Source organism: Leptosomus discolor, chromosome 1 (genome assembly GCF_034619465.1).
Source record: "Leptosomus discolor isolate bLepDis1 chromosome 1, bLepDis1.hap2, whole genome shotgun sequence".
Taxonomy (NCBI): Eukaryota; Metazoa; Chordata; class Aves; order Leptosomiformes; family Leptosomidae; genus Leptosomus; species Leptosomus discolor.
This window is the reverse complement of record NC_141391.1, coordinates 787,276-815,085: the sequence shown is the minus strand read 5'-3', so window position 1 is coordinate 815,085 and position 27,810 is coordinate 787,276. Positions and strand designations below refer to the sequence as shown.

At 56.7% G+C, this 27,810-nt stretch overlaps 1 protein-coding gene across 1 annotated transcript; it reads left to right on the top strand.

The window, feature by feature from the left end:
- The first annotated feature begins 1,012 nt into the window (after positions 1–1,012).
- On the top strand, positions 1,013–25,902 carry DGAT2 (diacylglycerol O-acyltransferase 2). The gene is made up of 8 exons (XM_086481583.1): positions 1,013–1,052; positions 9,445–9,564; positions 10,576–10,683; positions 11,552–11,622; positions 18,919–19,123; positions 22,771–22,945; positions 24,823–25,025; positions 25,748–25,902. The coding sequence occupies exons 1-8, from the start codon at positions 1,013–1,015 to the stop codon at positions 25,900–25,902; spliced, it is 1,077 nt and encodes a 358-aa protein (XP_086337709.1).
- Positions 25,903–27,810: the final 1,908 nt, after the last annotated feature.

Here is a 27,810-nt window from a genome sequence, read left to right as displayed (position 1 = left end):
AAGACGAAGCATTTTCGGGGGCGCTTTGGTGGCGATTGCCACCTGTCTTCCGCACATGGGGAGCTCTCCATGCACCTTGTTTTCAATGGGATTTTCCTTGAGGGATCTCAAAGCGCTTCTCAAATGCAGATTCTTTTTATTTTCTCCAAATTGCAGAAGAAGAAACTGAGATTAGGAAATAGGTAGAGGCCTGAGCACAGGGTGCAGCAAAATCCCCTCTTTAACCGCAGGGACAGACATGACCCTGTTAGAAAGGATCTGGTCTAACGTCCCGGGAGCTGGGACAGACCCCTCTGTCCCCGGCTGTGAAAACGCATAGAAATCTCGTGGCAGGTGCAGACACATTACAACCTTGGTGCAGATCTAAATAACACCTCGTTTTGCACGGATCTCTTGAGCAGATCCTTAAGCATCTTGTCAGGAGAAGAAAACGAGGCTTGGTTTGGGCAGACCTGCAGGCTACCGTAATGAAAATGAAACAGCGAAACCATTAAAGCTTCTGTTAATAAAATCGCTAAAATGTTCTCTTTTCTACCTTTTGCCTTAATTTCATGATGCTTTCAGGAACCCAGATTTCCCAGATCCCACCGGGGGAAGCTCAAACCAGCCAAGAGTGGGGTGCGACGGCATCTGAGCAAGAAAAGAGGGGGCGGGGGGGGCACAGTACCTTAAAACACCCATCGCTAGCAGGGGCTTGGGGGGGTGGGGGGTGTTCCCCCACCCTGCGATGGGGAGAAGCAAAACAGGGAGGGAAACACCTTGCAGAAGATGTGGGGGCGCCCCCCTTGCCTTGTTGTTCCCCCCCCCAATCCCCATCCCAGGCGTCCTGCCGGGGCCCGCCCCTCCCCGCCCTCCTCCTCCTCCTCCTCCTCCTCCTCCCCGGGGCTATATAGGGATGCGCGGCCGGTGCTTCCCCCACTCACCGGCTGCACCGGGGCTGCGAAGCCGGGTGCCCTTCTCCATCCCATGGCCCTGGCCGGGACCTGACCCCCGTCCCCCCCCCCCCTCCACCATGAAGACCATCATCGCTGCCTACTCCGGGGTGCTGCGAGGTACCGGGGGGGGGGGGGGGGGGGGCGTTACCGGCGGGTCCCGGGAGGAGGATGCTGCGGGGGGGGGGGGGGGGGGGGGCAGTATCCCGGCGGTACAAGGGGCGGAGGGGGGGGGGGGGGGGTGTGGAAAGCAGCACCGCCACGCTCGGCTTTATTTCTTCTCTTCCCCTTGTCCTTCCCGCCTGCAGGAGCGGTTGCTCCGGAGGGGGAAGGGGTGGGGGGAGCCATGGCGGGCGCGCTGGCCGCAGCCCGGTCTGCGGGGGGAGGACCGGGTTTTGCTTTGAGCGGGCTGGGAGCCTCGGGCCGCTCCGCTTCATCCGAGGGGGGGGGGGGGGGGGCTGCACCCTGGCAGAATGCGGGCGTGAGGCACTTGCTTTAAAATGAGCCTCCCCCCCACCCCCCCACAGTGTTTTTACCGCCGCTGCACGGCTGGTAAAATTCCCCGTTGCAGCCTTATTTTGTCATGCTGCTCCCCCCCACCTGCACCAACGGGGGAGGGAGGGGAAAAGCCCCCCCCCCCCCCCCCCCAACGCTGCTGTCTCTTGCTTTATCCTGGGGGGGTTGAAGATTCGTGTTGAACGCGAGGTTTCACGTCGGGAGGGAACAGCCAGGTTTGGTTTTACAGCCCTCCCTGCTGGGAAGGGGCTTCCTGGGCGAGCGGAGCGGGTTGGGGGGGCGGTGGCTGACACCCACGGCGGGCAGAGATGCCGCAGAGCTTGGACCCTTCCTGCTGCAGGCTGGGACCTGTGGGGTGACAGCGTGGGAAATCCCAAGCTGCCCCCTCGCGTGCTTGTGAAAGCGGCTCTGGGGATCTCGCAATAAATAGTAAATTTAACAAGTCGTAATATTTTGCTCGGTAGAGCCTCGTACCCCTCCTGCAAGGGTCCCTCTCTAGAGAGGCGTCAGGACTTGCAAAGAGTGAGAGCTCTGCAGGAAAATGCCCTGGGACAACAGTTTACCCAGTGCCTTGTGGAGGGTCCTTGAGGGGTCGCCCTGTCTGTGCTGCAAAAGGCTTTCTGCCCTGAAAAAGCAAACTGCTAATTCCTCCTGGGATGAGGAGACCTGCGAAATGGCCTGTTCGTTAATCAACTCATTAACAGAGCGAAGAGGGCCTGAAGCTGGTAAATTAACCCCCAAGCTCTTGCTTTCACACCGTGTTCTGCCCAGTCCCGCGTGTAGAGCCGCTGGTGCTCATCGCCATCAGGAAGATGTGGCACCCGGCGGTACCAGAGATGGACCTGTAGGATCAGTTGTGGACCCACTGGGGAGAGGTCTGCGTGCGTCTCCCGTGCTCAGAGATCTGGTCCTTAAAGTAACTTGGCTTGCTTGTATGACTAGCAGAAGAGAAGTGGTGTTTTCAGGAGAGAGAGGTCATTTCAATCAACAGCATGTGAACTGTTAGAGTTAACTGCAAGCCAAGTACACAGAATAAATCATTCAGGAGACCTATAAAATATGTAGGGCTGACCCGAGACCTCAGCGGCCACCTTGTCGGCACGGGAATGTTAACGATGGATCTGGGACACGTGCATAATTCAAAATGGAATGTGGTTTAGGGACAGTGATTGGCCTCATCTCTAGATAATCCTGCTTAGTGATGGAAAGCTGTCTTAACTCTCCTCGGGTCAGTTTTCCTCTGAGGCACCTCACAGGGGGTCCTGCAGTGATATTTGTGCTTCCTTACTGGTTTCTTCGGGTGCTGCTGCCTGGGGAGATGGGCGATGTTGCCTTGGCGACTGCAGCATCCACCAACGCAGCCCCCTGCCGGTTCTGCAGCCTGCCATGGGCAACAAAGCGCAGGGCCAGGTTCAAGCCCTGCCTGTTCAAAGCACAAGGCAGGTGCCTGCCAGAGGAGCTCAGGCTCAGGCTGGCCTTTGGGGATGATGATGTGGGACCCTGCAGGTCAAAGATGGGCAGAGGCAGTGTGCTGCAGCGGTTCATGCGTGGGACCTCACGTGCTGTTTGGTCGTGTTAGACAACTTCCCTCACCACACAGCACATTTAGCACAAACCCACTAGACTTTTTTTTCTTTTTTTCCTACCTCTCTGAATATCTTTTGCAAGTATCCTGCCTGTGCAAAGGGCTGAACTTCTGTGGGGTGAGATTCTGAGTAGCTCATGCTGTCCTTTGGTCTTCAGTCTTCTTCCCTGCCTGGCACCTGGCTTTGTCCCAGTGCTTATGAATTTGGCTGAAAGTCTGATCCTATTTAAAACCAAGCGGAAAAAAAAAAGGTGCAGGCGTGTGGCTCTCTGTCCTTCCCTGTGTCTACGCAGGGGAGCTTTCTTGGACACCAACCCAGTATTGCAGAATCCGAGCAGATCTTGGACCAATGCCTAGGGTTCAAGACACTCTGGTTGGATAGGAGGGGCTGTCGTCTCCTCATCTTGGCCTGACCTGCTTTGGCCATAGTCTGCCCAGGTGCTCTCCTCCTTGTGCTTGGCAGAGCAGCAAGGAGGTGCTCCATTCTCCTGAGGAAGGTGGCTGCTGTGGCCAGAACATTTAAGGGCTGTCCTTTGCTGAAGTATCTTTTCTAATCTTGTTTCATTTGACAGAAGTTTGGGATGAGGAAGATGATTTTGCCTAACTGTCCCTTGGAGTTAGTCTTGTGCTGCACCTGAGGTTTGGCAGACCTCGCTTCTGCTTTGGGAGGGGACTTGGGGGCTCCTGTTTTAGGAGGACAGCATCACTGCTAGCTGTGGTGTGGTGTCTCCTCTTGACAGAACTACCTGGGAGGTAGAGGTCTGGACTTGCTCATGAGTGAGCCTTTCTTTTAGAGCTCCTACATGCCTCTCCTGGACCCACTGGTGAGGTGTAGTAGGATGGTTCCCTTTCTCTTGTCTAGAGCTATGAAGTGTGACTGACCTAAATCTTAAACTGTTGGCTGGTCTAGGGCAGCTGGGTCCTCACTCATGGTTACATGACTTCAACCTACTGAAGGCCAAGCTCAGTGCAGTGAGTAAATGCAGATCTACCATGAGAGAAATCTCCTGACAAATCTGTGTGTTTGCTATGCAGAATCCCAGCTCCTTTCTAAAGGGGCTGAACTAAACGTCGTTGTCACGCGTCCCTGTTAACGATGCTGTTGACCCCTAGTTGTAGGCATTCCTTACTGCAGATAACGTGGGATTATTGAGTAGTCTCCTGGGGCATGAGCAAACGGCTGTGTACCTGGCAGGGAAACTGTACCCCACACTGTAGACACCTTCGTGTGTACCCCACACAAGTTCCTTATTCTCCCACACGTTATTCACTATCTAGCACCACTAACAACGAAGCTGGAAGTGGAAGAGCTTGTACACTGCAGCTGGGGCATCTGAGTAAACCTCAGACACGAAATAACTTGTTGCCCCAGGGGTTTTACAGGTGTCACTCACGGTGCAGACCTCTGCTCTTGCATGGGAAGCCAGGCAAATACCCTAATATTGGTCTGCTTGTCTAATCTAGCTTTGTTTCACCTCCCATCTTTGCTTCTCTGCCAAATATGAAGCTCAAAATGTCCTTTTGCACCTTATGCTTTGGAGGGTCTAACTTGGTGTGGTGGGTTGGTGTCTGGCAGGGTTGTGGTAGCCGGGGAGGGTCTACAGGGGCTGTGATAGCTGGGGACGGGGCTACAGAGGTGGCTCCTGTCAGAGGCTTCGAGAAGCTCCCCCGGCTCCAATTCCGACCCACCTCTGGCCAAGGCCAGGCCAATGGCGCCTCTGTGAATAACCGTATTCAAGAGGGGAAAAACCTGTTGGGGGAGTTCTTTTGGAGGGGAGATGTGAGAGAAACAGCCCTGCGGACCCCCAGGACGGAGAGGGGGGCTGTGCCGCAGCCAGGGCTCCCCTGCGGGAAGATGGCGGCTGAGGCCCTGCGGCCCGCGGCCATCGGCGGTGGCCCGGAGGGCGGCCTGCGGCTGCGGAGGGCCCCGGGCCGGAGCAGGGAGCGGGCCCGAAGGCGGCCGTGGCTCCGGGGCAGCCCGTGGCTGGGAGGGCGGCAGCCCCGGGAGGGACCCGCGCTGGGGCAGGGGAGGCTGCGAGGGCCCCTCTCCCTGAGGGGAGGGAGCGGGGAGACCCCTTGTGCCGGGCGGGCTGGGACCCCCATTGCTGCCCCTGCGCTGCCGGGGGAAGAGGGAGCAGAGCCGGGCCCGGGAGGGGTGGGGGGAGGTGTGTTGGCCAGACCTGGTTGTATTTCTCGTTGTCCGTGCTGGTGTTGAACTGAAATTGGTGGTGGTTTCCCCAAGCTGAGTCCGTCTGTGCCCGTGCCCATGGCTGGGGAGTGAGCCCTCCCTGTCCCGGGTCTCGGGCCTTTTGGGTGTCTTTTTGTCCTCCCCATCCCTCAGGGGACAGGGTAAGGGGGCACGAGCGGCTGTGGGGGGCTTTTGTTGCCGGCTGGGTGGGCTGAGACCAAGACACTTGGTTTTCCTCGAAATAAGCTGTGTGATGCTGCATAATTCTTGGCCAAGAATTAACATGCTAATTGTCTTGAAAAGCTAGCAGATGAAGCTTGGCTTTAACAAGCTTTCTGTGTATTTTTAGCTGTCTGTAACACTTGTACTTCCTCTCAAGCTAATTTATTCGGTTGCTGCTTAATTAAGTGCTGTCGATTGGGTGTTCTGGTGCCCCAGTGTGAAGCCCTGTTTACTTCCACTCGCGGGATCTTTGGTTCTGTCTCCCTGCCTCGGTAAATCACGGTGTTTGAGCGCTTTATCTGAAATAAGCTGTGCTGGAAGTGCACCAGATGCTGTCCCTAGCTGTGTGGCAGGCATGGGTCAGATGCTTGGTGAAACCCTTCGTTGACTCCAGGATCTCTGTGGCAGCATCTCCTGTGTTTGGTTACTGGAATGAAAAGATAAAAGCGTAGTCAGCCCATAACCAGTTGGGGGACAGCTGGGTAATGTCACTGAGCTTCCCTGGAAGGCTGCAGGCTCCTGCTGTCACTGAGCTGCAGTGAAGTCTCCTGGAGAAGTCGCTGCTCTGGCTGTCTAGGCAAGCAGTGTCCTTGAGAGCCGTGTGTGGCTTAGTGCAGGGAATATCCCGTCAGTACCCCAGGGCATGAGCTGCAGCTTGAGTCGAGGGGCTCAGGACCTCATCTGAGACCAGGAAAGCTGTTGTCACGGGTTGCTACGGCTGTGGCCCCAAACCGTTGGGCTGTCTCGTTGGAGAAGAGGTGCCTGGAAAACACTCCAGGGGCTGTGCTGGGTGGCCAGCACACGATCAGCAACTCTCTCCAGCAGTTAGAAGATGGTCTGTGTTTCTCAGGATTCAAAATATTTCCTAGGAAAAAGACTGATACGAATGGATACCAAAGGCTGGGGTATAGATTATCCTTTGCCTCATAATTAATCATAGGTATCTCTCATGGGCCTTATTGAACTTGGTTATTAGGCTAATGCATTCCCTGAAAATTAGAGAAATTGCCTTTCCTGTGCTTAATTCTCTTCGGGTTTTTAACAGGTGGATGATGCTTGGTGTGGGCCCTCAAAAGGAAGGGTTTTCTTTAAAGAACTGAACCCAAGTGTCAGTGTAGGGTTATTCTGCTGTGGTTTGAGTCCCAAAACCGCATTTCTTTTGCCTTGTCAAAGCTCTTCTGCTCTGTGCCGCCAGTAACCAGCCTGGTTCTCCAGAGCGTGGAGGATCTTCCCAAAAATGCCTCATGGCTACTACAGCTGAAAGAAAGGAAGCCAGGCTTGCGGGGGGGGGGGGGGGTTGACTACACAAGGTGTGAAGTCTGACATGACGAACGGCGAGCTGGGGACTGGCTGGGAATGGCTGTCTGGGTGCTAAAGTCTGTAACTGCCCAGCCTGCAGTTGATGCCCTGGGTCTATCTGGAGTGTGCAGGGGGTTGCTGCAAAGGTAGACCATGCCCAGGTAGATGCACTTGTCAGGTGACACCTCTGCCCACTGCCACTGGATTTCGTTTATGTCCTTAACTGGGAATCAAACATTAATGTTGTTCCTGCTGTGGTAACTGCTGGCTTTTCTGGTGTTGGGAATCTTGATCTCTGTGAAGGATGTTTTTGCTTTCAGCACATAACTGACCCAGGACACCACTTGTCCAAGGGCAGGTGCTCAGCGCTCTGCCAAACCTGTGCCTCCCCTCTGTCTGCAAGAGTTGAACACTGCCACAAAAAGCTTAATGTGGATCGGGAAACAAGTTGACACGTTGGCTTGTGCTACCCAATACTGGTCTATTTACAGGGCTAGCGATGCCTACTATTCGTTAAAGCATCTAGAAAATGCTGAAGTACAAATTCTCATCTGGAGGGATAAGCAGTTGTTCTCTTTGGGGGAAGAGGATAGGGATTTAGCTGATCCAAGGCTGCAGTGTTGGATTTGTCAATCCAAAGATGTTTTGGTAAGTGCAGGTGCTGGAAGGATAAATTACATGGGGCTGGGCTTTTATTAAGGATCGTAAACCATCTCTGAGAGTTTTGGCTTTTGAGGACACAGATATGGCCAGTGACACCGCTATTACTAAAAACTAGTACCTAGTCATCCTCCGGCCACGTGAGGTCTGTCCACCTGCAGTTTTGTGAGCCGGGTTTTTTGGACAGCACGTGCCTAGAGCTGCAGCAGAGGCTGTGGCCCCTCAGCAGGGGTGACAGATTTCCCTTACCCTTGGACAGGTGACTCTTGACTCTGTACAAAATGGGGTGGAGCTTATCACTCGCCCCAGATTTGGGGATTTACTGCCCGGTGTGAAGAGCCGCAGCGTGGCCTTTCTGAGTCCTCCCGCTCGGGTACTCTAGCGTCGCAAAACGGGGCACGGTGGCAGCTGGACGCGCCACCCCCTTCTGTCTCATCCCAGAAACGGGAGAGGCGCTTACTTGGAGAATTCCCTCGCGGTGCTGTACTGTCTTGTCTGGTAAAGACCTGCTGCGGGCTGGGTTGGTGCTCCAGGTCTCAGTTCGCTGGCGGTTGCAGTGACAAGATCTATCCTCGGCCAAAACCTGCTCTGCCTGGGGCAGTCAGTCAGTGTCCAGCCCATGGCTGGGATTGTTCCTTCCGTGCAGACTAGGCAGAGCCAAGGCTCCGAGCTGGGTGGGCTGGTTCTGGATTTAGGCTGCTGCAGCCCCTGGTGTGGCTCCCTGTTGACGTCCTCCACCAGCAGAACACGCTCAGGAAGGCACGTAGCTGTCGGGGCAGGGACCATGGCCAGGCTTAACGTTAAGTGGCATTTAGGAGGGGCAGCAAAGAAGCTGCAGCACTAACGCAGCAGTTCTGCAGGCGCAGCTACTGCGTGGTAGCCCTATTGCCTGGACATGGGCAAAGACCGCAGAGGTGCTTCGCGTACGTGTCGGTGAAAATTGCTTTGTAGAAACTACCAAAACCTCTAGTAGCTGCCTATATCTGGAGAAGAAGCTCTCTTCAGTCCCTTTTTTCTGACTAAGCGTGAGCACTTGCTACAGCATCGCCGCTAGCAGTGTCGTGCCTTGCCAGCTGCAGCAAGGACCGAACCCAGGCAGTGTAATAGCCGCTCAGCAGCGTTGCATCCCTTCCAGTAACAGGCTGATCCTTAACCAGGAAAGGAAATGTGTCAGCACACCTCCTGGTTTGTTCGTGGGCCAGCAGCTTGGTTTGCACGCTAGCCAGTTGTTGTGGGGCTTGTAAAATAAAGCAATGACGAGGCGTGAAGGAATACCCACTTGCTGCTTTCTGGAGGCTGCTGAGCGTGAGGTCTCTCCTGACCTAAATGAGTCTGCGATTCCATGCGGGCAGGCACTGCAGCGGGCGGTTCCTCGTATAGAAATCAAGACTTTCACTCCAGTTTCTCACCTGGTTTTCTTGAATTGCTTAAGCTTCTAAAAGTGCCTTTCAACTCCTTCCTTCCTCACCTCCTGCTTTAGAAACACCGCGGTAGTTTTCCTTGCCCTTGGAGCTGCGGATCCTCGGGGTGGCCGGCGGGTCGAGGCGCTGCTCCGGCAGCCCTTGGGCGGTGCAGAGCGAGGCCGGGGCGCGGAGCTGGCGAAGGGGTGGGCGAGCAGCGGTGCAGGCCCAGCCTGGGGCTGGGGACAGCTGCTCCTCAGCTTAGGGTGAGCTCCTGGTTCCCCTCTTACCAGAGACCACTTCCAGGAACCGGCAGTTTGGAGCAGGGGGGTGTGTTGGGAGCACGTGCTAACGTGCTCTGTGCTCTTACGGACGAGCGGATAGAGGCTCGCTCGGGTGGGCCCTGCTGGTACCCATTAATCCCCTCCAGTACCCCCAAAACAGCCGGGTGCTTGCAGACGGCAACCCTTCCCCTTGCAGGACGCTTAAATGTTAATGTTTCCCGAGGAGTTTGACGAGCCTTGCTCTAAAGCAAACTGCATGAACAATGATTTAAAACCTCCTGTTCAAAAGGAAAATATTTTACCTTTGCCATGTGCAAATGTAACTTTATTCCTCCTTTTTTTTTGTCTTTTTCCTTAGGCACAGGCTCGAGCATTCTTTCTGCCCTGCAGGACTTGTTCTGGCTATCCAAATCCAAAGTAGAGAAACAACTCCAGATCATCTCAGTGCTGCAATGGGTTCTCACTTTCCTTATCATGGGTAAGTAACACCTTTTGGCCTCAAGCAAGGCTTTTTTGCACTGATTCTGGAAGAATTTTAGTGCAAATTGTTAATTTTTACATAAGCCTTAACTCCTGGACGTGCACTGCAGCAGGACGGTTCCTGGGCTGCGTGGATGCTGTAAAGCACGCCTGTGTGCTTTGATATTTTGGTGATAAGTGACTCACCCAGCTCTAGAAAAACGTTGGAGCTATGGAAAGACCTATTGATGTTTAGCTCGTGTCCGAGTCTATCATACAAATAAGACTGAAGCACTTGGAAGTCTCTTACCTGACCCACTCATGGGAATGTCCCCAGAGAAAATATTTCTTAGAAGTAACTGATGCAGCCGACTGCAGGAGGAGTGCTTTGCTCTTGGCCTGGTACCAGAGATTGGCAAGAAGTGTTTGTGTTAGACCAGCGAAACAGGATAAAGCCCGTGCCTCCGGGTGCTTCTGTGGGGTCTCGGGCTGCTCTGCTCCATAGAATTGTTGGTAACTAAACTGCAGAAAGACGCTGATGGCAGTCAGTCAAGCAAGTCTCGCTGCTCCTTCCCTATTCAGTTTAGCTAAAACGGCAGCATCGTTTGTGGGTGGGATCTCTGGCGCTCGGGTGGGATGGCTGGCGTAGAGCTGGTGTAACCTGCGGAAGACTCGCGTAGCTGTGGAAGAAGCCCCCTTGGTGCGGGCCACAAAGAAATCTTGGTGCTCATGAAGCCTTGCTCTTTGGGGAAGCAACTGCCCTGCCTGGAGGTATTGTAGAAGAGGGACCTGGAGAAACCATGAAGGGGAGGTTGAGGTACTTGGAAGCGGGTAGCTTTGGAGGAAGCTGCCTCAGCCCTACATAAGGGGTTTTTAGCCAAATCCGATTTGAATCGGGATTAATGACATCAGATTGAGACTAAGACTTCAGTATAGAAGGGTCAAAAGGCAAGGGGCTCTTAATGCAAGTGTAAATGCAGACCAAAACCTGATGCAACCTTGTTTTCTTCTCCTTCTTGCACCTACCCAGGTGTTGCTTGCACTTTAATCCTCATGTACATACTGTGCACAGATTGCTGGGTGATTGCTGCTCTCTATTTAGCCTGGCTGGTATTTGACTGGAATACACCAAAGAAAGGTAAATATTGCAGAGAAGATCCTTGATGTTTAAGTGTTCCTGTCCTCGTATTTGGACAAAGAAGCACTTCCTGCTAACAGGCAACTTCCCTCCTTAGTGGGTGACTTGGCTGAACCGCTGACCAAAAGCTTTCTTCAGTGAAGCTTACCCGTGTCAGCCCTTGGCATATGACTGCACGCTTTATTGATACCGAGAGGGACAGAAGGTAACATTCAGTAATCCCATGCCCTTGCTGGCTTTTAGCAGCATATTTATAAGGCTTAGGTTCTTCCAGCGGGTCAGAAAGATCTACATAAAGAGTCCAGCTCTTGCTGTCCTCTCCAGCTCATGCAAGGTTCAGCTGATGGTGTGACTACAAAGATAGGGCTCCCCTATGGAGTCGGTGTTGCTGTAAAGAAAGCAGAAAACTTTGTTTCAGAGAACAATGTGTAGAAACCTGCTCTGAGAACCCACTACAGCAGTGGCAACAAGCTCTGATGGCAACTCCTTTCACAGCCAGATTAGCACAATTCTCCACTGCTTCAAGACCACTGAAATCATCCAGGATCTGGGCCTTTTGCACAGGATCAATTCGAGGTTAGCGTGGAGCTGTTTCTAGCTTGAACTGCCTGTTGCCCAGCTACAACAGATTGTCAAGGCAGATCCTACTCCCAATTTGTAGTCAGGCCTTAATTAGCTTGAAGTACCCTGAAGTCCTGAGCATGGATGGCTTCACCTGATTTGAGTGAAAGACGCAGGTGTCCCACTTAGAGGAGTGAAATAGTTTGATTTCTCTATTAGGACAGCAGTCTGGAGTCCTTCAGGCTTCTTTGTGGGCACTCATGTGGAAGGAACTTTAAAAACATGATGATTTTTTTTCTCTCTCCAGGTGGAAGAAGATCCCAGTGGGTGAGAAACTGGGCTATATGGAGGTACTTCAGGGATTATTTTCCAATAAGAGTAAGTAACAGTTTGCCTCCATGCATTGGAACTTCACTGTTTTAAGCTGACTTGTAGTAACCCCTGTGAAGATGATGTTGCACCTACACTAGGTGAATCGTAAGCAGGACATGGCTTGCTTGCTGTACTGCTGCTCGGAGCAGCTGTGGCTGTAGAATCTGAAATGCATCGCCAGCGATGCTATCGTGATCTGCAGAAGCTGCTGCTTCCGATGCTCTTACCACCAGACTTCTCGAGGCTCTGCCCTGCAGCTGTAAGGCTCCCTGTTCACCTCTCCACCTCGTCTTCTGTGCTGCAGCAGTCCTCTGTTGTGCCTGGCCCTGCTCCTGTTCCCTTCTTGTAAATCTAGCTCCGTTTTGGTCTGTTTTCTAGTCACAACCCAGGGCGGCAGTGTGCTGGGCAAGAATAGCTGGGAACCCTCTGCACCACACGTCCTCCCGCTTCACAGGGAGCAGTGGCCCTAGTCCAGCTGCTCCGCAGAAGGGCAGTTTCCAGCAGTGGGAATAGCTCCAGTTCCCGGTCTTGTAACTTCCTCACCTTCTGTTGGTACTTTCCCTGCTCGTTCAGGTGTGGTGCAGAGAGAGGACGGGGCTGCCAGTCTGCTGCAGGGACTGCAAATTCGGCTGGGGGGGACTCGATCCTCTTGGGGAGGGTGCGCAGCTGAAAGGACTCTTATGTAAGGCTGTGGGCAAGTTCTGTTCGGCCCGAGCCGAAGGGAGAGACCTTGCCATGGCTCCTGATGAGCTCCCCATCCCTAGGGTAGCCCCACCGCAGAAGGCAGTAGGGAATCCAGTTCCAGCAGGAGGCACAGACCGGGATCCTCCTTCGCAAAGTCTCTCGGCGTGCCTGAGCGTGCTGCTGGTGAGCAAACCTCTGCCCACGCTCCTGCCAACGGGCAGCTCCCGGCAAGGGGAGGTGGACGTGGAAGGATACGCTACGACCGCCGGGGCTGCAGGCGGCTGGTCAGAGCAGAGCACGCTCCGGTGTTGGAGAGGAGTCTCAGATGTGTTGTCTTCTAGTGCCAAGTCCTCAGTACTGCAACCAGCCTTGTCGTCTTGGTGCTGCCGGAGGCTCCAACGGGCTAGCTTCTCCTGGGGGCTTGATTCAGGAGGATCACTGGTGGTGGTTGGTCCCCTTGTTCCACTGCTCCTTGGTGGCATATTTAGCTCCTGCCTCCGTGGAAACGTGCTCCGCACCAGCCGTGTGGGTCAGATCCACTGTAGCTATTAGAAGTTGGTCAAACGTTTGGGTGGTTAGGGTAGGTTTAGAGGTGAGATTGGGTAGGTAAACTGAACTTCTCCGCTGGTTTTGGGTAAATCCTTGCTAGTTCACACAGTCTGTTTGTGAGAACCCCTTATGGCTGGAATTCCTTTGTCACAAAGTGGGCAGAGCTGTGCAAGGCTTACCCAGCCCACTGGTAAGTGGTACGTGAGGGGCAGAGCGTGAGGGCTGGAGGCTGTGGGACGGTAACTCCTGCACCTGCTGGGGGGAGCAGCCAGCTGGCTGCCTGGCTGCTGAAAGCTGCTGCAGGGATCAGGGGGCTGGGAGGTGTTAGGGGGGTTGTCTGAAATCCTGGGACTTCATGAATGTCATCGCTCGTAAGGAGTGGTACCAGAAGGGCTTGGGCTTAAACTTGCTGAGAGCTTGGGAACTCATGGATAGGCTATTGACCGGTCTTCGGCCAAGAGGGAGGCTGGCCTAGAGAGTCTCACTTGTTTAAGTCTTCTGTCTGTAAAATTCACCTTGACCAGATCCTGAACTGCCTGAGAGCTTGGCAGGGCTTGGTTCGTCTCCCCGGCTCGTGGTTTGTTGGCGTGGTCACCTGCTGCGCTGGCCGCATCCTGTCCCGTGAGCACCACGAGGGCAGATCACACCAGCGACAACCTCACCAGCGGCGCTTGCAGCGCTGAGCTCAGCCTTGGCGAGCTCCTCAGTGCTGGAGGTCAAGGTTTCCTTGTGCCAAGCTGGTGTGAGCTCAGTCTTGGGGATGCAGGCTGGATCTGACCAGACTGAAACCACCGGTGTTGGCCTCTGACAAAGCTGCGCGCTGGAATTTGGGGCTGGGTCTGCTGCGTCCCTCCACAGCTCTACCTGCTGGCGCCAGGCTTGCTTTATCAGAGTAGCCGCGGGAGAAGCAGGCTCTGCTCGGATGTTTCTGCTGATTTGGCTTGATCTCCACCTGAGTCAGCAGCGCCTCCCGTCCTGACACGCCAGTGGGACTGTTGTACCTGCATCTGGAGATACTAGGGCATGTTTTGTAATACCGGGGGGATTTGGGAACCAGCCCGAATCGGGCTCCGTTCCTCAGCACGAGCAGAGGTTGTCCGCATTCACTGGGGCTTTGTGCAGCTGCTCTGACAGTAATAAGCTATTTTAGGGCACTAGGGGCTTAAGTTTGTCTGCTGCTTAGTGGCTGGCCTTGCCAATCGTGCTTTAAGCTAAGCAGTGTGTGAAGCAGCTGAGCAATCTTCCAGCGGACTCAGTCCTGGTGCTGAACTGCCAGGTGAAGCCCAGGCTCTTGCAGGGGTGAGCATGGTGCTGTGTGCCCGAGCTGGGGCAGGCCAGGTCCCGGCAGCCTCCCCTGCTGATGTGAGGATGTCAGGTGGGGCGTGCCGCAACCTAAAGGTCGTCTTTGGGTAAAGAAGCCATCGCCTGAGCGTGTCAGCACAGCTACTGCTTATCTCTGTTGGCAACAGCAGTTCAGAGAGCGAGGGCTGCGGACCTTCGGCTCACCTCTGTCGAGCAGGGAGCGCCTCGGATGTGTGTGGTGAGACCTTCCCAGTCCCCTGTGGGGACGGGGGAGTCAGCAGGGGGCTGGAGCAGCGACTGTTGCAAGACAGTGACTTTTTTGCAGCTTTTTTTTTTTTGCCCCCTGGCTTGGCTGGCTTCCTGGCAGAGCTGCTCCTTGGTTGCTGTGGCTGACTTGCACAATGGAAACGGAGGGTTTTTTTGCTTCCTGCGTGTGATGCAGTGCAGTGGTAATACTGAGAGCCCGGAGGGGTCGTCAGGTCCTGGCCTGCATTGCTGGGGAGGTGAGATCACTTGTTCCGTCGTGCTGCCGGGTGTGATGCAGCTAATTGCAGTTGTTCCGTTGTTTTGCAAGCTCACTGCTGCTGCGTGGAACCTGCAGGGTGAGCTCTGACTTTCTGCCTCCTGCATGCTGCTGCGGTCGCTGGGCTGCTCCGCTTGCGGGTCGGCTGAGCGCCCGCCCAGACCGCTCGTTTTCATCCTGCTCTTTGGCGCCGGGCGCTGAGCAGCGGTGTCTCTGCAGTCCCCACACTTGATCCCCTTTCTCCACACTTGAACGTGCTACTTGCTCATCCTGTTCCTGCAGACAAAACTGGCACTACTGTTCTCCGGGTGCATCTGACACTCAAATATCAACACTAGGGGCTTTTTTTACCATAATTGCACTGCTTTGCTTCTGTAGGCAGACTTAGATCCGTTGAAAGAAATCTGTTACTACTAGAGCAGAGGGATGGACCTTTGCTCCCGCTGAAACAGGTTTTTGTCTCAAACAGCAGCTGGGAACAGGCGTGTCAGTGCGGTGGGGTGAAGGTCCAGCTTTGGTCCCAGCGCTGTAGTTGTCCAGCTGGGATGCAGCAAGATGCGCTGCCTCTGTCTCGTCATGGCAGCACTGAGGTTTCAGGGAGCTGGGGGCTGTATGGGGCTGGAGAAGACCTTGAAGGCTAAAGGAAAAACCTGTTGGAGGTTCAGAACAGAGCTGCAAGAGTGCTGTCTAATGACAGCAATTCCTTAGGCCAGCCCGATAAGGCAGCCCAGCAGCTCCGTGCTTGCTTGTCAAGGGGGAAGGCGCAAGAAGCCTGGAAGTGAGTGATCAGCCTCCTAAGGAAAGCTTCAGTCTCGATTGAGACTAGAAATAAGCGATTACAGCACTTCAGAAATTCCTGCTTCTAGGTTAAATTTAGGGAGACCTGAGGGCTCTGCCTCTGGTGTTGGCAGGTCAGACCCTGGGCTGGGTGTAAGCAGGGGTAGATCCAAGACCTGCAGCACTTGCAGCGGAGGGCACAAACCCGCCCGGTGCCTGGCAGTCTGTGGTTGCCCTGGCTTGACTTGGGGGGACGAAGACATGTTCACCGTCATCTGCCGCGGGACAGCCTGTGGAGGGCAGTGGCAGCCCGTGGGACAAACGGGAGGAGCACACAGGTACGAATACCAGTCTGGCTCTGGCCTGTAAATCCCTGTTGTGGGTGTTTGGTTCTCGCCGAGTCCCCAGTGCTGCTCAGATATTCCCCTTCTGCCTTGCCATGGAGGGGAGGGGGGGGTGTGTGCAGGGAGTCGCTCCCCTGCTTACCCCTTGCCTCGCTCCTGCACTGCTTGTGCAAGTGGGGTGGGTGAGCGTGGGGGGTGCCACCAACCCCGTGCCTCCGTAACGGGGGGTCGTGGGAAGCACACAGGGCGATAAGGCTGCTGGTTGGCTGGGGGGGGGTGTGCAAGGTGTGCAAGCAGCGTGCTCCCGTGGCACCCGGGTGTCCTTGGGCGTTGTGGAGGGGCTGGAGGAGGGTGCTTGCCACGGGCTGGCAGCAGGAGGACAGCCTGTCTTCTCTAGGAGCATGGCCCTGCCAAGCTCAGCTCACAAATGCCTCGTGCTCCAGAGCGACAAGGTCAAACCCTCTGTTTGAGCTGACGTCCTTTTAAAGCAGCCGTGCTTGGCGCGGGTGAAGGATGAGGTCTGGAGCCTGGAAACCAGCACCCTGCTCTGGCAAGAGCTCCGAGGAGCAGTGTCTGCCACTGGTCCAAGCAAGCCACGTGTGTCTGTAGCCACCAGGTCTGGTCTCTCTCCTACAATTGAGCAAGAGCTGACAGATGGAGGGGTTGCTTCCCATATCATGGCTTTTCTCCTCTCCAGCCTTTCCTCGAGAGCGACTTCCAGTCTGTATGTGGGCCCTGTTTGTCCTAACTGGTCCAGGGACAGCCCTCCCACCCTGGGGACTGAAAGCGAAGTTGTCTACTAATTGGGCAAGAAGGGGAAGGGGAGAAAGGACGACTTGACGGGCCATGGGGCTCTACAGAGCTGATGCAGCCACAAGCATCTGTCCACCCTTCCTGGAGCCAGAGGAAAGCGTGGGGAGGGGCAGTCGGCTTGCTTACCCCGCTGCTGCATCTCTCCCGCATCGCAGCCCCTGCCTGCAGCGGCACAAGGGCTGCAGCCTCGTCTGGGGGCGGCGGCGGGAGCGCAGGGAGGGGGCAGTCACGTTTCTGGGCGCGCTGCTTCGGCGCGTTGCAAAGGCGCTTCAGCTCCCCGGGGCGTGATTGCACGAGGCGGACTCGCTCCCTCACGGCCAGGCACTTCTTGGCCAAGACCATGGGGTGTTGTCACGGGTTGAGGCTGGGCCGGCCACTAAAGAGTGACAGACGCTCTCTATGAGCCCCTCTCCCTTCCCAAAAGGGAAAAGGAGAGAGAACAAGGGAGAGAGACTTTATGGTTTGGAAAAGAAACTGAAACAGCTTTAATGGAACAGTAACAAGAAAAGAAAAGACAAGAATAAGAATAAGGGAATAATGAAATCTCTACAATATGTACAAATAGGTACAGCCCCAATACCGAACCCAACTGCCCCCACCCCGATGACGACCCGTCCCCCCCACGCTGCAGGGCTGGCACTGGGGCAGTCCCAGGCTGGACTGGGCAGCAGACAGGGACGGGAGGCAGGAGCTGGGCTCAGGCCCTGGATTCAGGGACGCACGGGGCGGGATGGACGACAGAAGGACAGACAGAGCCCCCCTCAGGTGTCGCCACCGAAGGAGAGAGCTTGACCCTGGGGACCCCTCAGCTTTGCACTGACCGTGCCGTCCGTGGGGTGGAACACTCGGTGGGTCAGGGTTGGGTCCCCTGGCCGGTTCGCTCCTCCCTGCAGGGGCGGCCTTTTTCGGGCTGGGGACCCTTTTCCCTCCCGCAGCCCAACACGGGCACAAGACTCAGCAGTGACCTTGGTGGCTCCAAGAACCAGTCCCAGGCAGGGCCTCTCTGCAGCCCATCCCTTGGGGCTGGCTGTGACCCTCAGGGGTTGGCACTGCTGGGAGCAGTCCCTGGCTGGGGACACGTGCTGCTGGTTCAGACAGGGCCGTCAGTTGGAGGGGAATGAACTGAAAAGTTAAAGCCCTGAACCAGAATTAGTTCTGGTTTAGCCCAAACCAGGACAGGGTTGTAACGCTGAGGCGAAGTCCTGGAAATTTGCGCTTTTTCCTGCAGGAGCTGAGGCCGAGTGACCCGGGTGTGCACGGTGTGAGGGAGGGGGTGCCCTGGTCTAGCACCTCATGCTGAAGGTGCAGCTGGGGCTTGCTGGTCCTGCCCCGCTCTGAGGGCGGCTGGGCTGTTGCAGCTGGAGAAGGCTGGCACCGTTGCAGCCTGGAAAACCACAACGTTGGGTTGGATCCGTGCTGCTGTAAGGGGTGATGCAGCAGCCCTGCGGTGTGCGTGCTCAGCCTGCGTGCTGCCAGGGGAAGGTGCTCGGGATGCTGCTGCTGCTCATAGCGTCCAAAAAAAGTCCTCTGGCCACGGTGGTACCAGGGCACGGGGTGTGCTGTGCGTGGCTGAGAGCTTTGGAGCGTCCCTGCTGTGCAAACTGACGAGCAAATGGTTAGGGATATCGCACAACCCCCAGCCAACACAATCGCTGCTCCTGGGGCACGTCCTGCAGGTATTTGAGCACTGCTGTTGGATGGCTTGAGGTGTCTGGCTGGCCTGTAGGCCAGAGCAAAACCTCGGAGAAGGATGGTTTCCAGTGGTAAGCCACCCTTCTGCACATTGTCCCACTTGGAGGGTGGCCAGCAGGCATGTTAAGTGATTGGGTCTTTGCTTAATACCTGAAAAAAACTTGCTTCTGTTACGAGACGCTGCCTTTCGTGGGGTTTTCTCCGCCTCACGCTGGGATGTGAGCCACTAAAGTGCTGAGAGAGCCTGGAAGGAGGCGTAGCTGTGGCTCCAGGGCCGTGAAGAACTTGCTTGGTTTGGGCAAGAGGCTTGCGAGAAGACCTCTGGGAGGAGGACAGAAACAAAGGGCGACGTGTTCACTCGCTGCGACCCAGCCCCTGTTCCCGCTCGGCTGCAGCCTTCTCGTGTCGAAGATCAGCCGGTTTGTTCCGCTCCCTCTGCTTGGGGAGCTGAAGTTTGAGGGGCTGCTCTCACCGCAGCCGCTGAAATCCAGCACAGCCTGAACCCCAGCTCTCGGGCTCTTCTCCCTGGTGGGAAGAGAGACAAAAGCTGCAGACTTTTACTTTGTTTTCCTCCATTTTCTTCTTATTACCTGAGAATATCCCTCTCTCCTTTCCTAGCTGGTTAAAACTCACAATCTGCTGACCACCAGGAATTACATCTTTGGGTACCATCCACACGGCATCATGGGCTTGGGTGCCTTTTGCAACTTCAGCACAGAGGCCACAGGCGTCAGCCAGAAATTCCCGGGGATCCGACCGTACCTTGCTACCCTGGCTGGGAACTTCAGGATGCCCATTTTGAGGGACTACTTAATGTCTGGCGGTAAGTGCAAGAGCGCTCTGATCCTCCTACTTATGCCCTTGCCTCTGAGCTGTCTTTCCCTCTTTCTGCCGCGGCAGAAGCTCCCGTAGCCTCTTCTCTCGGGGAGCATCACACAAACGTTGCTTTCACGCAGTTGTCAAGAGGAGGCTGGGAATGAATGTGACTAGCTTGGGCTGTGGGGACTGCTGCTCCTCTGCGCTCGTCCTTAGCTCAAGGATATTCTTCTCCAAAGGTGTCCTAAAGATACTTGGCACCTGTAGTTGCGGGTGTGGAAGACAGAGGCATGGAAGCAAGCTGCCCTGCTCACCACGAGGAGGTACTGGTAGATGAAGAAGCTGCACTGACTGGGAAAAGTGTTTGTCAGCCTTTGAAGCGTGAACACCGCGCTCCTGAGCTCACTGCCTCACGAGCTGCCGTGCCTCTAGGTCTCACGGCGGTGGCAGGTGCCCTCTTCACCCAACCCCATCTTTAGGTGCCTGCTGGGAGTCTGGGGGGTTGCGTGGCTTCAGCCGTTCGGAAGAGCCCCTTCCCCGACGCTGGTGCTGTAGCTGGGGCGCGGGGACTGGGCAGTGGTGTGTTTGTTGAATGACATGAGTAGGTCAGTTCTGACGGATGCCAGTGTTTTTGCAGGGTGGAGGGTTTGTAGGCCCTGCCTGGGCAGAGGAAGCAGCGTTGACAACCTCAAGAAACAGTGCTCTTGTGTGGCCTCAGCTCCCTTTTCAGAGTAAGGATGCCTCTTGGTTCGGCAGAGATGAGGGGGTAACGCCTAGAGACTGAACAGTCCAGTGCCCTGTTAGCTGTTCCTGGAACAAATTCACCAAAAAATGACTTTAAAACCGGTATCTTACTGTAGTATTTTGGCTGCATCTTGACTTGTGGCTGGGGAGAGGACAGGAGTAGCTGTACTTGGCGCTGACGTGCTAGGTTGGACTGCTTACGAGATTGCTGCCTTAATTTGGTGAGGGAGAGGAAAACGGATCTGGTACAGGAAAGGTGTTTGTCCCTGCCTGGGCAGGGCAGGATGGCAAGCTGGTTTCTGTCCTCTGCACCCGATGGACGTTGCTGTGCAAAGTCCCTAATTCCCATAATTTGGGAATTCCACAGGATGGCAGCGCACGAGAAGTTGGGATCTGCTTTCCATCTGTGTCTGTAAACTTAGTTCATGTGTTGCTCAAGTGTCCGCACAGCATCAGCCTCTCTTGAGCTTGGAGAAGAGGAGGCTGAGGGGTGACCTCACCACTGGTTATCAACACGTAACGGGCGAGTGTCAGGAGGATGGAGCCGGGCTCTTCTCGGTGATGGCCGGTGACAGGACAAGGGGCAGCGGGTGCCAGCTGGAGCACGGGAGGTTCCACATGGACATGAGGAAAAACTGTTTCCCTGGGAGGGTGGCAGAGCCCTGGCACAGGCTGCCCAGAGAGGTGGTGGGGTCTCCTTCTCTGGAGACATTCAAACCCGCCTGGACGCGTTCCTGGGTGACCTGCTCTGGGTGGTCCTGCTCTGGCAGGGGGGTTGGACTGGGTGATCTCCAGAGGTCCCTTCCCACACTCTGTGACTCGGTGGCTTTAAAAACACACGTTCAAGCTGCTCAAGATGACTGGCAGACAAATCTTGTCGCCGGCCAGAGCCGCTTCTCTCCTTTTTGGAAGGAAAGCGGGAGCAGACGTTCATGACATCGTTGCTGGCAGGGCTGGCTTGGCTGTCGCTGAGCACTGCGGTGAAACCGGGAAGCTCTGCTTCCTCTGCCCTTGGGGTTTGAGCAAGACCATCGGTGTGATCTCTTGGAGAAAGTTCACTTTCTGGAGGCCACCATTGCTCTTCACTTCTGTACTGGAACTTAAGGGTGTCACTGCAAAGGCTTGGACAAGTCTTTCGTGGGAAAGACTTCGTCACTTGGGATGTGCTAATAATTCCCTTGATCCTTTGCTTTGTGGATGAACCCCTTCAAGTGAAATCCTAACAAACATTCCTGTGCCAACACACGCCCTCGGGTGGTTTACGACCGCCTGTTGCAATGTTTTGTAGCCCACCAGAGACCAGAGCTACAGCAGGGATCCTCTAAGGTGGGAGGAGGTGGCCAGAAAACCCTACATGCTGTGTAAGTGTGCTGGAGAGCACAACTCAGCAGTTGCCACTCGTCTGCGTGTGCTGCTGCGTTTGCCGGAGGAAGGATTTCGGTGCTCAGTGCCGTGAGCGGGCGCCGTCTCCCGCTGCAAACAGGTGTGGAATGGCTGAGCGTAAATCCTGCTGCCCTGTTCGCCAGGGCCGTGGGCCCAGAGCGAGCCTTGGTGTGGGGAGCGGGAGAGGTACGAAAGCTTCTCTGCCCCGCGGAGCAGCAGCCATAGCCTGAGCTTTGCAAAGAAAACGTGGTCAGAGAGGCGTCGCCGTGCTGGAGGAGACGGGGTTTTCATCTTCAAATCCAGCTGGTCTGTCTCGAGTGAGGTCTGCTCCCCTGCAGCCCGGGATCAGGCGGTGACCCGGGTGCCCAGACACACGTGAAGGCTGGCAGCCCTGCCCTGTAGAGCTCCCCGGGACCCACCCCAGGAGATGTGCAGCCTCAGCTTCTAAAAGCAAGTGGTGTGATGCTGCCCGTCCCAGTGCAACGACCTGCGGTACTCGCCGCGGCTCAGGCACGTTGTGAGGGTGGGACTGTAAACGATGGCGGCTTCGTGCTTCTCCTTGGCTTCTCCTGGCCAAAAGGGTGAGGCGTGAGCAAGCCCTGGCAATAGTTGTGGGATGAAAGCGTGAGATTAGGGAGTAGAGAATTAAGCTTTTTTGGTTTTGTTGGGGTTTTTTAGAGCAGTAAGGTGGAAGTTAAAGGTGCCCCCTTTCACTGGGCTGGATGGTTGTGTCCCTGGAGTGGGGACCGGTGCTTCAGGGCAGGGATTGCTTTGTCAAGCTGCAGTGCTGTGACTGGTCGTGCAGTCCTGTCCCTTCCCGTGTCGGGCAGAGGGAAAGACCTTCCCAGACACTTGTCTCGGAGTATGGACTCTGAGCCCTCTGTCCCGTACACCCCTTCCTTCCCAGGACGCAAAAGGATTGTGCTCTTGCCGTGCAAGAGCTTGATGTTATTTCAGGAGAAAAAAAAAAAAAGTCATTTTTAAAAGTAATTCATAACGAGTCTGTCTCAGGCCAAGCCTTTCTGAGGGAGATCCGTCCTTCTTTGTGCCACTAAAGCGTCCTCCCGAAGGACGACCAGTTCCACGACTTGGTTTTGCTGAGGAACTGGTCAAATTCAGACTCTGGTGCATGAACAGAGCACAACTGCTTTGCTTCCCCCACCCCCGAGGGCAAACCAGCTCCTACTGCCGGGTTTACTGGCGGATGTTTTAAACATCGTGGTGCCAAAGGCATCACGGAGGGCAGAAGAAAATCCTTGCTGAAGTGTGTTGTGTTAAGGGCGACTTTCTGAGAGCTGGGCTTGGAGTTTAGGACCAAGCCCAGTGGTGCCCGGGCCTATTGAGTGCTTGTTTAGTTGGGGAAGGGTTTGCGCGATGATACACCCAACCCCCCGCGACCACAGGGAAGCTGGACAGCCCGGCTTGCACCCAAGGCACCAACTTTGGCTGCAAGTGTGGCCGGTGTCTTCAGGATCGTCTTAACCTCACAGCTTGACCCCTGTGTCTGTCTGTCCCTTGGGTGTGCAGGTATATGTCCTGTGAACCGCGACAGCATAGACTACATCTTGTCCAAGAACGGCAGCGGCAACGCCATCGTCATCGTGGTCGGAGGGGCAGCGGAGTCCCTGAACTGCACCCCGGGGAAGAACTCTGTGACGCTGAAAAACCGGAAGGGATTTGTGAAACTGGCTCTGCGGCACGGGTGAGAGTCAGCCGCCGCTGCGGGGCGGCGCTGCCACGGGTGAAAGGTGCCCTGAAGCACAGAGTGTCGGGGTGGGAAGGGACCTCTGGAGATCACCCAGTCCAACCCCCTGCCAGCGCAGGACCACCCAGAGCAGGTCACCCAGGAACGCGTCCAGGCGGGTTGGAATGTCTCCAGAGAAGGAGACCCCACCACCTCTCTGGGCAGCCTGTGCCAGGGCTCTGCCACCCTCCCAGGGAAAGAGTTTTTCCTCATGTTCCTGTGGAACCTGATGTCTTGGATGGTGTGGTGGGTTCACCCTGGCTGGAGGTGGCAGGTGCCCACCAAAGCCGCTCTGTCACTGCCCCCTCCTCGGCTGGACAGGGGAGAGACAGAGCTGTAACAACAGGCTCGTGGGCCCAGACAAGGACAGGGACATCACTCGGCATTTACTGTCACGGGCAAAACAGACTCCACTTGGGGGGAGAAAAACGCAACTTATTACCAGTTGACTCAGGAGGAATGAGAAATAAACCCAAATCTTAAACCCCCTTCCCCCCACCCCTCCCGTCTTTCCCGGGCTTAACTTTGATCCCCATTTCTCTCCCTCCTCCCCCCCAGCAGTGCAGGGGACAGGGAATGGGGGTTGGGGTCAGCTCATCACTGTTGTTTTCTGCTGCTCCTTCCTCCTCAGGGGGAGGACTCCTCACACGCTTCCCCTGCCCCAATGCGGGGTCCCCCTCACGGGAGAAAGTCCTCCATGACTTCTCCAGCGTGAGTCTTCCCACGGGTTCAGTTCTCCATGAACTGCTCCAGCGTGGGTCTCCTCCATGGGGTGCCGTCCTTCAGGAACCGACGGCTCCAGCGTGAGCCCCCTCACGGGGTCCCCAGCAGCAAACCTGCTCCAGCGGGGGCTGCTCTCTCCCCACGGGCCACAGGTCCTGCCAGGAGCCTGCTCTGGTGCAGGCTTCCCCCGGGGTCACAGCCTCCTTCAGGCACCCACCTCCTCCGGCGTGGGGTCCTCCCCGGGGTGCAGGCAGTCCTCTGCTCCCCCGCCCACGGGCTGCAGGGGCACAGCCTGCCTCACCGGGGTCTTCCCCACAGGCCGCAGGGGAATCGCTGCTCCGGCGCCTGCAGCACCTCCTGCCCCTCCTCCTGCCCTGCCCTGGGTGTCTGCAGGGTGTTTCTCTCCCCTGTTCTCACTCCTCTCTCTCGCTGCACAATCACTTTTTTCCCTTTTTTAACCCCGTTCTCCCCGAGGCGCTGCCACCATCACTGATGGTCTCGGCCTTGGCCAGCGGTGGGTCCATCTCAGAACCAGTTGGCATTGGCTGTACCGGACATAGGGGAACCTTCCAGCAGCTTCTCACAGAAGACCCCCCTGTTACCCCCTGCTGCCAAACCCTTGCCCCACCAGCCCTGCACAGATGGATTTTCCTTTCTTTGGTCTTGCTGTGTTGTGGGGCTGTGCCCGGAGCATCGGACACACGAGTCTGTCTGTCCTCCGGCGCCTGCCCCTGAGCGGGGCGCAGGGGTAGGAAGATTCCCAGGACAGCAGGAGGCTGCCAGGGCAAGGAGAGGCAGGTGACCTGCACGTGGCGTCGCCTGTGCAGATCTCCAGGGATCCCGCGCGCCTGAAGCGGGATGTCCGTCAAAAGCCAGAGAGGGGAACGTGCGGCATGCAGTCAGCGCCTGACTGGGCAGGGATTCCGGGGCCTGTTGCCGGTTTGGTTCCCCTGTGCGCCCGAGAAGCGCCTCTGCTCTCTCACGCCAAGCCTGCCTCGTGCTGCAGACAAAGCTCTGGCCAGTGAAGGCCCCCCCGGCCCGGCAGCGAGCGGCGCGGTGGTACCCACCGCAGGCCGGGCGCGCGGGGCCCTGACGTCTTCCCATCTCTCTAGGGCCGACTTGGTTCCCGTCTACTCCTTCGGGGAGAACGAAGTGTACCAGCAGGTGATCTTCAAGGAGGGCTCCTGGGGCAGATGGGTCCAGAAGAAGTTCCAGAAGCACATCGGCTTCGCTCCCTGCATCTTTCACGGCCGTGGCCTCTTCTCCTCCAACACCTGGGGGCTGTTACCTTACTCCAAGCCCATCACGACTGTTGGTAAGGTCTCGCTGTAAGCACCATGTGCTCCTCCAGGTAGCGGCATACTTGAGCCTGTGCCGTACCCCTGCTTCGAGCCTCGACTGTCGGGCTCTGCGTTCCCTCCCCTCCCAAAGCTCCCAGCAGAGCCCAGGACGCGGTGGAGGAGCTCCCGTGGGCTTTGCAGCGAGCTCTGCTGGGGGGAAAACGCTGCAGCTGCGACCTGCTCTGGTCCAGGATGGCTCCAGCCAGAAGCAGCTCCCCCCGCTCCTGGGCCCGGCAGCATGATGCTGTCCCGCAGCTGAAGCTTCCACCAACCCCAAGATTTCCCTTGGAGTCTTCCAACCCAGAGGAGCAAGGAGGCTTTGGGGGAGAGGCACAAGTGCTCCTGTGCTTCTGTGGGGCGCCTAGGGGAACGCTCGGGAGCTGCAGCTTTTAGCCTGGGCTCCTGTTCGTTGAGGAGGGATTTACCCCTCTGCCGTGAACGGAACCAAGCGGGGCTTCCCCGCCACTGCTGGCAGCTCAACTGGATCTGGGGGCTGCTGCGGGTGTGAGGGGGGTCCTGGCAGTGGGACGGTCGTACTTCAGAGCCCGGCCGAGCTGGGAGGAACTGGGCGAACCTCCTGTATCGGCAGGCTCTGCTCTGCCGGGGTGGGTGGGCTCAACTGGTGTAGCCGTGGCCGTAGAGGGCAAACCTCCAGAGCATCCAACCTCACATGTGGGTCTTTCCCTCCCTTTGGCAGTTGGGGAGCCCATCACCGTCCCCAAAATCGATAATCCGTCCCAGAGGGAAGTGGACTTCTACCACAGCACGTACGTGGACTCCCTGATCAAGCTCTTTGACAAGTACAAGGGCAAGTTTGGCCTGCCCGAGACTGAGGCCTTGGAAGTCAACTAAGGACGGGCTCAGCAGCACCTCCTTCCCTCGGAATCCACACAACTTCACCAGGAGTCCAGGCTGTCATCGGGTGCTTGAAGGCACGGGTGGGTGTATGTGTCTTTCAAAGAAAGTGTTTCAAACCCTGCTAGACCGCCTTGAAAATAAAAAACCCCTTTGCTTTGGAGAAGTCCCTTTACACATGTCTTTCGATCCCAAAGAGCACAGCTCCCCAGTGCCGTGAGGACTGGGCCGGGGAGATGAGTGCCTTGGTCACCTGCTGCGTCACGCTGGTGCCATGCCAGCGGTGGATGGGGAGCATTCCTGCAGCCGCCAGACCTTCCAGCTGCTTGGAAGGGTGGGATGCCTCCAGGTTTCCGTCAGAAAAGCAGCAGGTTTTGACCGGGCTGGCAGTGTTACAGGTGGGGGAGCCCCAGAGCCGTGGGGAGACACCCTTAGACAGCACCAGGGCCTTTCTGCGTGGGGAAGGCCCCTTCTGAGGGCACGAGCCGGCTGCCAGACCCCCCGGCGTGGCACCTGGGGTGCGCAGGGCAGGGACCCAAGGGACACGAGTCCGGGGGCCCTCAGTCCCCACAGTGTGGGGATACTCTGGGGGCTGTAATTTCCCACCATGTCGACTTTGAACGCCAGTTTAGGAGCCGGTGAGGAAACAGGGGCCCCCTCCACAGCCGCAGGCACCAGGGACGAGTTCCAGGAGCGACGAGGCGGTGCCACCGTGTGGCTCCCGTGTCGCGGACCCGTAGGGCAGCCTGTGGGGGTGAACGCAGTGGGACTGTTCACGGAAGCGTTTTGGATCCCAGAAGCGCTGGGCAAAAGCTGGGAGTCACTTCTGCCCCCCGCTGGCTTTTAAATGTTCCCTCCAGTGTCAGCAGTAGCCTTTTGTGCGTAGGATCTACAGCGAGCGACTCTAAAGCGTTTGTGAAATGGTTGCGCGGGCGTTAACGCTGCTTGTAGGGAGGCTCCTCCGGAGTGCGACACGTCGGGGTGTAAACCTGAAGCGTTGCACTTCTTGCATGTCTGACCTGCCTTTTCAGCGGTTCAGGGGAGCGTGTTTGAGCTCAAAACGTGCCTTTCTTCCGCGCGGGGCGACACGTGCACGCGAGGGGATGGGACGTCACGTTCCTGGGATCGCGTCGCTAAAGACAAACGTTCGCCTGTCACGTGGGACAGACCCTTGTATTGCGGAATGTCGACTTTTGTACAGATTTCTAGAAATAAACTTGGGCAAAACCAGCGGCCTGCTTCGGTCTCTTTGGTGCTGCGGCCCCAACTGGCCACCCCGAGGCCCCCATAGCACCCACAGGACCCTGTGGCCACAGTAGGGCCGCTCTGGAGGCCCATGGCCACCCCAAGGTCCCTATGGCCACCACAGGGACCCCACGGCCACCCCAAAAACCTCCTTAGAGGTGCTCCCCTGTGTCCCTGGGGTGGATGCTGTTAAAGGTGACGGTCTGTTGGGCCGGGTGCTGGACGGTGGTGACGGAGCCGTTGTACTGGTGCAGGGGACGAGCGATGGCGGCCGTGCCACCCTCCAGCTCTGCCCCGTTCTCTGCCTGCGCCCGCCCTGGGGACAGTGTCACCGGGGGGGGGGATGGAACACCCACAGTGGGGTGCTAGAGGTGGGGGGGGGAATGGAACACCCACAGGGGGGTGCTGGAGGCGGGGGGGGGGATGGAACACCCACAGTGGGGTGCTAGAGGCGGGGGGGGGAATGGAACACCCACAGTGGGGTGCTGGGGGCATCGGGGACCCTGTCATGGGGGGTGCTGGCGTCACCACAAGAAAAGGGTTGATGGTCACAAAAATCCCAGTGGGTGGGTTGTGCAGTTGATGGGGGGGGGGGGGGGGTCACCAGGCCTCGGACTGACCCCCAAGACGACAGAGGCGTGAGACAAGGGGAGGCTGAAG